The sequence below is a fragment of the Lottia gigantea genome (genome assembly GCF_000327385.1).
Source record: "Lottia gigantea unplaced genomic scaffold LOTGIsca_182, whole genome shotgun sequence".
NCBI lineage: Eukaryota > Metazoa > Mollusca > Gastropoda > Lottiidae > Lottia > Lottia gigantea.
The window spans coordinates 41,601-54,055 of record NW_008708330.1 but is presented as its reverse complement, the minus strand read 5'-3'; the positions used below and the strand labels follow the sequence as shown (position 1 = coordinate 54,055).

At 35.8% G+C, this 12,455-nt stretch overlaps 2 protein-coding genes across 2 annotated transcripts; both read right to left on the bottom strand.

Annotated features, from left to right (window-relative positions):
* Positions 1-3,125: 3,125 nt before the first annotated feature.
* Positions 3,126-6,491, bottom strand: LOTGIDRAFT_142579 (hypothetical protein; the record flags this gene model as incomplete). The annotated part of the gene is made up of 6 exons (XM_009052429.1): positions 3,126-3,431; positions 4,146-4,232; positions 4,692-4,841; positions 5,243-5,486; positions 5,755-5,953; positions 6,377-6,491. Coding segments are annotated over 6 exons (1,101 nt in total), but the record flags the coding sequence as incomplete, so codon positions are not given.
* A 1,498-nt stretch (positions 6,492-7,989) lies between these two features.
* LOTGIDRAFT_142588 (hypothetical protein) lies at positions 7,990-11,933 on the bottom strand (the record flags this gene model as incomplete). Its single annotated transcript, XM_009052428.1, has 7 exons — positions 7,990-8,232; positions 8,522-8,593; positions 9,213-9,284; positions 9,770-9,916; positions 10,736-10,979; positions 11,172-11,370; positions 11,819-11,933. Coding segments are annotated over 7 exons (1,092 nt in total), but the record flags the coding sequence as incomplete, so codon positions are not given.
* Between the last annotated feature and the right edge of the window lie 522 nt (positions 11,934-12,455).

Genomic DNA, 12,455 nt, shown 5'->3' with positions numbered 1-12,455 from the left:
AGTCTTTGCAGGTGAGATAGGAATTTTATTAATTGGCACAATTTTAGTAGGGGTAGATGGAAAAGCACAAACAGCTTTACCACCAGAAGTTAATAACCCTTGAGGAGTAAGAGTAACAGTTTTTGTAGGACTACTAATACTACTAGCTCTAGTGAGTGAAGATTGTGGCGATGTAGCCATACTAATACCACTTTGTAATGTTGTAAGAATTTTTTGTCCACTTTGAAATTGTACAGGAACTGCCTGTGGTTGACTAGTTGATGGGTGTTTTGTTATTATAACTTTAGCCACACATGGATTCGTTTGTCCTGTCGGTGAGATTTGTCTTTTTAATACACTTTTACCATCAACTGTGGCATTGGTTGGCACATCTGACTGTTTAGAGATCTGTCCTGTACTTGCTATTAATGATGATGCTGAAGAAGCATCCACAATGATTGGAGTAGTCATTGGTTTTACACTACTAATGACTGGTGATAAGGTTTTATCTATTAAACTTATAGTAGCACTACCAGTATTAGTTGATGGAACTGGTTTTACATCTGTTGGTGTACCAGTATCAGTAATCTCAGAACTTGATGAGGTTTCATTACCATTTTCTTCTTTGGATGTATCTAAAAAAAAGAGTACCCACAATACAAAAAAGTTCAGTAAATCCTTATTTCATTACCATAATAGTTTGATATAGTCCATTTCCATTATAGACATTTTAGCACACTCAAGTCACTAAAGATGGAAGCTGACAATGGAATGTTGTCATGTCTTTCAGGAAACAACAAGAACCAGCCTGCCACTGACCTGACTCCAGAGACATTTTATGTGAAAACAGAAGGTCAAGGGGTGTCTAGTCACTAGACTAGTGTCAACACATCCCTTGACCCTGTGCGGCTGGCAATTAATTCAAAAGCAAATGAATACCTCTGTGTAACATCAGACTCAGTGTGCATTGTCATCCTTTTACAAGTAAATTGCAAAAAAAGATTGACTGACTGACTGAATATCAATAAGTGAATAAGCTTATATTATGTAAAAACTTAAAAAAAGATAAGCCTACACAAGACTAGCTAACAGAATTTCCATATATTTATCACATGAATTGACTGAAAACCTTACTTGAATATGCGTATGTATATAAAGTGTTTTAACTCCCAAAGGCCCACAATTTAAATAAGTTGCTAATGCCAGGGCAGTGTGTTTATTTACTTGTTTGCCAGATCCTGTTCAATGTTTTGCATTCGATAGGGTCACAGGGAAGGTACTTATTTGATCATTCACACCGGTGTGGATGCACCTGTCACTAACGGGAACAAAATCAGTAATTGTGTAGGTTTAGTTTGATTTGGGATCCATTTACTTCCTATAACACGAACCTGATCCTTTTGATGGCATTTTAGATTTTGTTCAAAATCACGCGCCCACCATTATCATCCCATAATAATCTCTCGAAACGATTCCGCGAAGTAATCAACATGTCGGCATATAATGTACAAAGGCGTTTCATTGGACGAAAATCGCTGCTGCCAAATTTTTAAGAATGTAAAAGTTTAACTTACTGCAAACGTGTCCACGAATTAAAAATTTATTCTTTCACAGCAGAATAATGCAGTAAAATGTGTTCTGTGTAAATATAAGATGATGCAAAATACAAGTTTTATGGATACCGCCACAATGGCCTTTTCGACCTGTATACTGTATTGTTGACACAATATCGACCTTTTTGGGTCAAGTCAACCCACATTTTGACCAACTAGCGCTTAACAAACTTGACCACGTGGCACATATTATTTAAATATAATTTATGACATGAGTGTAACTCTAATGTTTATAGACCCAATTCTGAAAGATTCCAAATTTTGATGGCGTGGTATCATTTCAAGCATTGATTGTAGAAGATTGTAGACCTATAATTATTACGGAGAGACTAAATCACTATAATGGCCATTTTGTTTAAAAATTCATTTAAATCTACTAGTAATCTAACGATTTCGAATTAGAACTCTTTGACCTTGACCAGTCTCAGAACACCTGATATTATGATTGCAACGTTTTATTTATTGATTTTTTGTTTTGTTTTTTATTTTGGAAAAAAAACTAACAATTATAAGAACTTCCATCTGATAATGAAGTAGATTGAGTAGGCTTAGGTAGGTAGGTAGATGACAAGTTAATGTTCGCTTCCAGCGGATGCTGATATCGCAAACTAGGTAGTTGTTGGTAGTCGTAGTAGTTGGTAGTTGTATTGGATCAAATTGGATGATTCGGTGTTGTTGGTTTGGTTGTTGATTCTTCGTTAGATCTGGTCTGGTCGAATGACATGGCGGTGAAACTCGGCCCTGGATGGTGTGGCGTGAGTTACTCGATCTCCTTCATTCTTCCAAACTCGTTCTGATCATGGTATTTCTTGTTGATTGGTAGTCGAATGTTGAGTAGGCTTAAGTGAAACCTGATTTTATCGCACTTAAAAACTATTTCAAGGGAGGCAACTGATCATAAATATTATATATCTCCTTTCATATAAGGATTTTTTTGGCTAGTAAGTTGTTGACTACTAACACAATGTCACAGTTAAAAGTTTCATGGTCGACATCACGATATATTTGACAAAAACAACAAATCCAAGACATTTGAAATCATTTAAGATTTCTCCAACAATGAGGATTGTAGTGATATGATTTCAGATATGACCTACATTGTAAAACGGGTCTTTTTTTGTACACACCAAACTGAGACCTCATGTTCTACAAACTGCACGTCAAAGACCCCCAGTGCCATAACTACATATAGGCACATGAGAAAAATGACTCGCTTATTTGCATTGATAATTAAGGTAAATGTTTCTGTAGGCCTCGGACTGTTTGGGAGGATATTCCTCATGCAAAAAAAGACTATAGTTACAGCCAAAATTCCTTGACTGTTGGAAATTGAAAAAGAGTAAGCTAATGCCGCTATTCAGGCATTGCACACAGTTTGAGTTCTAGTCCGTTCTAGCAGGCTAATGCCATAGAGTTACATAGAGTTCTTATTATATAACTCTATATAATGCTTAACCGCATTTCATTTCTTTTCTGTGCACACAGCTTATATTACAGATATTGTCATACATAACATTCATTCGCATGATTGCTTTATTCTGTTACAGTAGAGTTAAATATTAGTTGTACAATAGGTTTATAACATTGTTTAGGAGCATCAACACCGTATATAAAATCAACATGCATCCAATGTGAAATCAGCTTTTCATATACCAGGTGCTTTAGTTTTGGTAGCAACCACTGTACATCTATAGCATCTGATAACCAATCATGCCCACCATGAAATACAGCTATAGGTGTTTCTATATCTTCTGGATGATAAATGGGTGGTGTTGGCTGTGGATAGAAAGGTATTTTAAAGTTACCATCTGCATGGTTCAAATCCAGTTCCACATTAAACTTCTAATAAATCAAATCTTTACATAATCTACCGAGATCCTTCAGAAATAAACCAAGTACGGTACTAACGATCCGAACCAAAACACAAAATCCGAAATCCAAACATATTGGCGAAACATTTGTAACAGCCAATAATCTTTTCACATGAGGAACTATATTAATCATACGTGAGTAAGTATTTTATAATGGAAAGTGGTATCAGATGGATAGAAGTGTAAGCACACCCAACTTTACATATTACGGGTTTGCGGTTTCAGATTAGGCCTTCTTTGGCATACACAAAGTATTATATATTATTATATAGTGTCAAATGCTCTATGTAAGTTACACGTTTCTATACTTTCTGAGGTGTTAAAAGTCATTCCACTGCCGAAATTAAAGAAACTTCACATATTACCTGTCCATAATGTTTAATATTTATTTCTGGAGTAGAAAAGTTAAATTTCTGAAATCTGTTACTTCTTACTGCCTGTAATAAATTACAATATATATCTGATCAAAATGATCATAATTAATCGCACAGGTCCTTATGTGATACAGGTATTAGATTAGTGATGTCATGAAACACTTTATTTTAGTGGGATTTAAGGAATCACAGACGTTTGAAATTGAAAGTGATACACATACAATTTTGTACAAAAAAAAAAATTCTTTACAATCTCTTCAAGTGTAATCATATTTCGAATGATATAAAAAAAGGAAAATAAAAGCTACGCAACCAGTACTTACCTGCCCATAATGAATAAAGTTTCTAACAGAAGTTCCTGACGGGTTGTGAGCAATGTACACTGGAGTTCTGGACTAAAATTTAAATATAGCATAATAACATTATATATTATGTTTTTTGATCAGCCTCGTTTCTGTCATTATGGAAAATGTATTGTGGAAAAAAAATGATACAAACTATATTGCCTGCGATATAAGATGAATAGTGATGACACAGTAAATTCTTACCAAAGTGTACGTGTGTCATCTCCAACTCCCTATCACTATGCATTATGTATATGTTAAAGAGCGATATATAACATTATATATTATGTTTTTTGATCATCCTCGTTTCTGTCATTATGGAAAATGTATTGTGGAAAAAAATGATACAAACTATATTGCCTGCGATATAAGATGAATAGTGATGACACAGTAAATTCTTACCAAAGTGTACGTGTGTCATCTCCAACTCCCTATCACTATGCATTATGTATATGTTAAAGAGCGATTAGCTTCATCAGAAACAAGCCTTCTTCAGTCTTCTACCCTTACCTTATTTAGATTACCAAGGTCAAACCCTCCTGTAAGGAAGAATCCGGTATCACACAATCTGCCAAACGGATGACATACATCTTTAGCTAAAAACACATCAAATTTAGAATGGGGCATAAATTCTCCTTTACCAAGCATTTGCTCCAGCTTCTGCAATTTGAAGAAAGGAAACTTACAGTTTTAAAGTTATGTCATTTTTGCGTTTCATGGAATTTTTAAATCATGAGACGTAACATGATATTCCAGAGGAACAGCGAATTTTGTTGGCATGTGAAGTCGTGAGGCTCATCTACATAAATTTTAGAGGTCATAAAAGGCAGCAAAAAATAAAATAAGCAACAAGCATCCTTTGACAATTCATGAGTAATAAAAATCCGTATACAAACAAGACAATTCTAATCCAAAGTATGGCAAAATCAAGTGTATATAAAAGTATAGCATTGGACTCCCTCAAAGAGAAAGAACCATATAAACCAAGCTCGATGACGAAACGGTAATAACATGAAATGTTCACATAATTGGAACATGGTGGGCAATAGTAAAATTCATACCTGTAAATCCTTGGTCAATGGTGAAATAAGGTGTAATGGTCCTTTTATGTGACCAAGTCTAGCAATCGGCGCAAGTGCAATAAACAGCTTCACTTTAGAGGCAAGTGTCTTATTTTGACTGAAACCACCGAATCCAATCAAAGTTCCCTGAGAATGACCAATGTAGGTGATTTTACTAACACCAGTTTTAGTCGTGATATAATCTACCATAGCAGGTAAATCATACTGCGCCATTTCATCTGATCTGAAGACGGAAAAGTGTAAGTGGTAGTTAAACAATTAAGGAACGTACACTGTCACACCGTTCGGATGGGTCTGCAAGATCAAGATTCTCGGCAGTTAACCGGGGGTCTAATGCATCTGCCTTGACAAATCCTCCCCCATTGCACACAGTTTTTACCGTCTTCCTTATTGTTCCAATCAGGAGTTGAAAAGTCTAAAAATAGACACTTATCGTTGGTGATATATTAGAGCTCAGATTGTTGCAATAAATTCAAAGCAAAAAAACTTACGACCAGTTCCAAAATATCTCTTGTGATGGTTTGAGATGAACATGGGCCCTGGAATAACTGTTACCTCTACTATTAGCTAACCAAACATCTGCACCAGAATCAGCTAGGATATAGGCTAAACTCTCATTTGCCAAATCATCAAGAAAGTTGGTACTTTCTCCAAGAAGTCCATGTTGAAGAAGAACCACTTCTTTTTTCTCTCCTACCAAAATCAAAGTTGAAAGGTAAGTGGGAGCGAAAATGCAAAGTGAGAAAATGGATGAAGAATTAGGTAAACACATGGTTGGACCCTGACTCATTTTCTTTGAAGAGGAGCCGGGAAAAAAAAGTATCAAAATTGATAGAGCTAGTGCTCTGCAACATTCAGCTTTACGGAAACTGCCGAGGATTGCCGAATGCTATAGGACTTTTCATCTATATTTTTACTAGAGGTTTTCCTTGTACCGTTGTGGCTTCCTTGGTACCGGTACCTATTCTTACATAATATCTAAATATTTCCGATTGTAGTGCATATCAACTCACACAGCCAATCTAACATCGGAGATTTTAGCTTTGAACTTCAGGTCGTTGTCTATTGTTTTTTTTTAAAACTAGAAATCATTACACATGTACACAACATTACCTGCTCGGTATATCCCTTTTCTACCACGTGGAATTCTTTGGAGTGTGAGAATAAAACCATCTTCAGTTGTAACTTTGTGATTTTCTTCAGGATAACCCTTACTGGTGATCATCTGTTCCTGTGTATGAGATCATGTCATCATCATCATCAATATTGCTACTTAACATTTAAGAGGGCAGTAAGTGCGAGGTGAAATCCAGCACGTAATTTTTTAATCTTATCTAAATATCTATTTAACCATTCAATCTATTCAAATGGGTGTGAAAATTTTTCTGTAAAATATTCGTGAACTAAATATCTAGATCAAAATATTAAATCTTGAATCTATTGAACGGGAACTTCAAAACGGTTAACTTAAATAAAATTATGATACCACTAGAAAAATTTTTTTCTTCAATTTCTTCAATACTTACTGCAGTCATAAAAACTTCAGGATCTACATGACTAAATGATCTCTTTTTATGGCTGGTAGAGACCAGCTCGATGTTGCAACATAAAATCACCAACAGGACGTGGATGAGTAGACTGTTCATGGTGGACAGTTCAAATCATACAGACTCAAAGCTAATGCCAGAAATTTTTCTTATCTTGAATTATCTTCGTCTTTGACCTTTAGTCATTTCATTCTTTATGACATAAGCATTTTTTTTTTACTTATTGAGAACATCTACACCAATTGCGACTATAAAGGCAAAATGTTACAAGGTAAAAATCGGGTGTAACACATTCATTGTACAACTCCCACTTCTAGTTTGAACACAAGTGTGTGTGTTTCATACGATATTCCAAAGGAAAAGAAGACAGGATGTGAGAGAACAGCAAGTAGGTAGCCAGAAAGGATGGAACAAGACAAGACAAAAGAAGAGAGTAAAACAGTGATACTGGTAAGGAATATAGTAGAGCGGCAAAGAAGAGAGTAAGGAGAGTGTAGAACGACAAAGAAGACAGGGAGGAGTATATAGTAGAGCCTCAAAGAAGAGAGTGTAGAGCGACAAAGAAGAGAGGAATGAGTATATAGTAGAGCAACAAAGAAGAGAGGAAGGAAAAGAGAGGTTTAAGGGAAGGTTGAAAGAACAAATGGAAAGTACACCGACATAGACAGAATGATCGAGGGAGTAAGTAGAACGGTAGATGAGATGCAGTTTATATGTCGATCACGAGATACGGTGAGGTGGTTCTATGCTTGTAAGCGTGGAAAAGAATAGAGAGACAGGAATGCCAGTTGGACCTGGATAGGTAGGCAGACGGGTCATTCTATTAAATTGAGGGATACTCTTAGTACCTCCGTGCGATGCTTCGAATTACAGTACTCCGAAGACTTATTATGGGTCGCCATCTTTTAAATCTTTGACAGATTTTGATAATTACTTAATTAGACTAAATTTATAATTCATATAAAATTCATAAGGAGCAGCAGTGGTCAAATATAATGACAGAGAATTCCCTCCCTTGAAGTAACACGTATATAAAACGTTGCTGTTTAAATTTTGATTTGCATTTCATGAAATAAAGCAGTGTATTAAAGATTAAAACAGCAACGTACTAATTTTTAAAAATTGGTTCTAAACGTGATATGTTATAAATATGTATGTGTATAGAATATTCTTTTTATTTCAATAAATGGTATTATTTGTGAATATAAGTCTTTTTATATCATCATAACACTGATAGGGAGCGTCCATTCCCAGCACAAAATCCATATGTTCCCATTCGGTAATATCCTTATCAAAGACCACATTTTGTAATTTCGGTAGAAGCCATTGGACATCAGTTGGATCAGCTAAATAATCATTATTTCCTCTAAATATAGCTACTGGTGTCTGCATTTCCTCGGGGTGGTAAACTGGAGGTGTTGGCTGTAATGTAAAAAGAAGTAAATATAGTTCAAAATCTCAAAAATTGATTTAAGCGTCAGATGATGATCATGTTTTAGCCCCTTATTACGAACCATGATGAAGTTTTTGTAGTTATTAACGGAGGTCACCGACATTACCTGAGAAGAGCATTTTTTAAATCTGTATAATGTATAATCGTAAATCACCAAAAGATTGCGTAAAACTTAGGGTTACGAGCTTGCGAATCAATCTCAGGTAACCAAGTAATATTTTTAGTTGAGTATTAAACCCTTTTATGTGAATAAATTACCTGGCCATAATGTCTGATATTCTCTTCTGCAGATCTAAAATCAAATTTCTGAAAAGTGTCTGTTCTCACTCCCTGAAAGAATGTTATAAAAGATTTTATAGGGTTAGTCAGCAAGATTGTATTAAACAATATTTGGCAACTTAATCCACGCTGCGTTAAGTTCATATACTGTCGACATACAACTACGTTAAATCCGACAGTCCTTATACAGCAACGATGGGTGCGATATGCCGTTATTCAGCAACGATGAGTGCGATATACCGTTGCGATATCCCGTTATACAACAACGATGGGTGCGATTTACCGTTCTTCAACCACGATGGGTGTGATATGCTGCGATATACTGACTAAATACCGATTACAAGGTAACGATGGTTGTGTTATACAACTGTACAGCAACGATCGGTGCGATATATCGTAATACAGCAACGACGGGTGCGATATACCGTAAAACAGTAACGATGGGTGCGCTAAACCATTATACAACGGTGTGATGTACACAGTAAAACAACGAAAGTACATAATATTAGTATCTGATGGCACTATTATGGTATAACATTACATAATATACTATATACATCATACGATTAACCGACAAAATAGCGACGTAACAATGAATTTTAAATTTTAAAGACACTACAATCATGGTGCATGACAATTTCACTCTTTTATATTTCTAAACAATTTTTACCTGGGCATAATGAATCAAGTTACGGACGGAGGTACCAGATGGGTTGTGGGCTACATAGACTGGAATTCGTGTCTGAAAAATACCATACATGTTTTATGAACTTAGCTTGTTACTTTTTTTGAAAACAATTCTATTTTCAATTTAAGAGTTTCATATATGCCAAAATATTAAAGGGGCCGTATGCAAAATTTTCAGTGAAAACGTAAATAAATTTATACATAAAATTTTTTCTTCAAAATGCTATTGACTTCAATGTATCTCCTTGACCAACTTGATCAATACATAGCAACTTCTAAAAAGTTGTAAGTAAATCTTTCAGAGAGTTTTGGCGTTCTTAACATTAACGGCAAAGACACTTTTGGTTAACACATTTAGATAAGCTTAGAGATAACTTTATCAAGATTTTGGTCTATGATTTTCACTAATTCAATTACAAAATGTTCTAAAAACAGATCGTCCTTTGAAAAATATAGGATGTAAATTGGCTTATACCGGAATATCATCGTCACTGACAAATATAGGTGATAAAACATAGATGGAGATCTACAAACATTTACCTTGTTTAAATTGCCAGGATTGAAACCACCGATTAGAAAGATGACATTTTCACACAAAATATCAATATTTTCACAAACATCTTTAGCTAGGAATAAATCTAGTTTATTTGACATGATCTCTCCTCGTCCGAATAGATGATATAAAAACTACAATACGGATGAATAATAAATATATCTTCAATTAGAGACTCAATTAGAGAACTCCAATGCAAAAATAAGAAGAATGTTCTCCCTTTGTACTCTGCTTTAAGATATTACAAAAAATGAAATGAAATGAGTTTTACGTCCTTCTTTTCTGCACCATGTGGGGTAATGAAGACGGGCAACGCCATGCAGGGTGCGATGAGGAAAATTTTGCCAGGAAAGCGGCATTAGCCTGCTTTTTTTCGATTTCCAACTGTCGAGGGATCTTTAACGTGCACAGCCTGTAGCACACGGGGCCTCGGTTTATTGTTCCATGTCAGTCCCTCTTACCTTCATCACTGACAGGGGGAAACCGGGTTGAAAAATCCAAAGGTAATATCTCGATCTATGCCGGGATTGAACCCTGGACTTTCAGGATAGCGAACAAGCATCTAACTCACTGAGCCATCAGATATTACAGAGGCAATACGTTCAAATATACTAAGCGGAGTGCTGCATACAGCTTTAAGACAATGTTTTATGATCAAGAAAATGTAAATCTTATTGTCGTCTTAGTGTCGTCTGGTCAATGCAAAAGCCATGACAATAAATCATGTGCTCTCAATTTCTCGAGAAAGTAAAAAGATTTTCTCATGGCCTTGGAGGACTGTAGTTTTTCCTTTTTGACCCATCAGTGGAACCTAAGATTCTACTTGCAATGGACAAGGCATTGGTATAAGGTACAAGGATAGCCTTGTCAACCGGCAGATTGACTAAGTCAGCACAATTCTGACCACGGAAAGCTGTAATTGTGCCAGCAAATTGGACACCAGATTTTCTTACCGCTATATCGTAGGCGAATGGGGCAATAAATCTCATGAAGTTTCTTATATGCCCAACCTTGGCCACTGGGGCAAGAGCTACAAACAGTTTTACTTTAGATCCAAGTGTTTGGTTTCGACTGAAACCAGCAAAACCAATAAGAGTTCCTTGTGAATGACCAATGTAGGTGATTTGTGAGACACCTGTTTCAGCTAGGATGTAATCAACTACTGCTGGGAGATCATATTGTGCCATTTCATCAAATCTAAAATAAACGGAAGCAATTGTTTCGAAACATGTAACAGTTTGGCTGATGATGAATAAAGAATTACATGTACTATAAGAGTTTTGTCAGATTAAGCCATTAGGAGTTCTTCAGATAAAATTAGCTTTGTTTGAAGACACTTAAATGAATTCCAGGGCAAAAATTTTCATACATCAAAGCAAAAACACTTACGACCAGTCCCAAAATATCTCTTGTGATGGTTTGAGATGAACATGGGCCCTGGAATAACTGTTACCTCTACTATTAGATAACCAAACATCAGCACCAGAATCAGCTAGGATATAGGCTAAACTTTCATTCGCCAAGTTATCCAGGAAATTAGTACTTTCACCCATTAGACCATGTTGAAGAAGAACCACTTCTCTTGGAGCTGTAATAGCCAAAATGTATATTATAGCTTTTATGTATGTAGCTTTTATAGAGTTACGCCCAAACTTTAGCCTGTGATTGATATCGGGGTTGAGTAACGTTCTCTTAATCCTGTAAATTGTAATGTAACCACCAGAACTGCTCTGAGACGTTCGTGATTAAGATGTTTCAGATGAACAACCTGGTGCTATTCGTGCAAGTTGAATTTAATTGAAAGTTAACTATTAACGTTACTTATCAGTCGCCTTAAGCAATTTTACAACTAGAATCTGGCGACAACTTCGGCTTCGATTTTGAATTCGATCCAGATGTTTATTTTTTGTGCAGGTACAAAGAGGAACTGATTCCTTGTCCTCCTTTTGTGGCTATTTGGTTTTCTAGTATAAAATAGCCTTGATGCTTCGCTTCTGTCCCTACCAGTCCACCCCAAGGTAATGAAACAATGTTACCGTTTGAGGAACGTTGATTTCTACCATGTGGTATTCTCTGAAGAGTAAGAATGTACCCATCTTGAGTTGTAACATGGTGATTCTCCTCTGGGTAGCCTTTACTAGTGATTGATTCTTCCTGAAACGAAACTGATGCAGTTTATGCTCATGAATTATATGTGTTTTGTAAAACCCATCGTCCAATGGAGTAATTCCCCATTCTAGCTTACCATCCCGTTTCATGCATCAGTTTTGCACTTGAGGAAGCTTAAATCATTTCATAGGGAATGGTGAGTTTTGTCTATTTCCCACCTTTAATAATGTGTGATTTCGACTGTTGCTTATACACATACCCGTTGCCTCAAACGAATTTGTCCAAAACATCTGTCTCTATTCCAGTCCCTGATAGATATTTTGACAGTTATCGGCTACACCAGCTGTTTCGGTCTACAAACGACTATGCAAAAAAATCCAGATGTCATATTTGCCAAGTGATTTATGTATAATATGTTTATTGAGTTCTAATAAAAATATCAATGTTATCAAGCAATGTAGCCAAGATTTCTCATAATACCCGGACCACTTGCTAGTGTCAACTTCTGAATCATGTACTAAACTATCCAAGAGTTACAGTAAAGACACTTACAGCATTCATGTA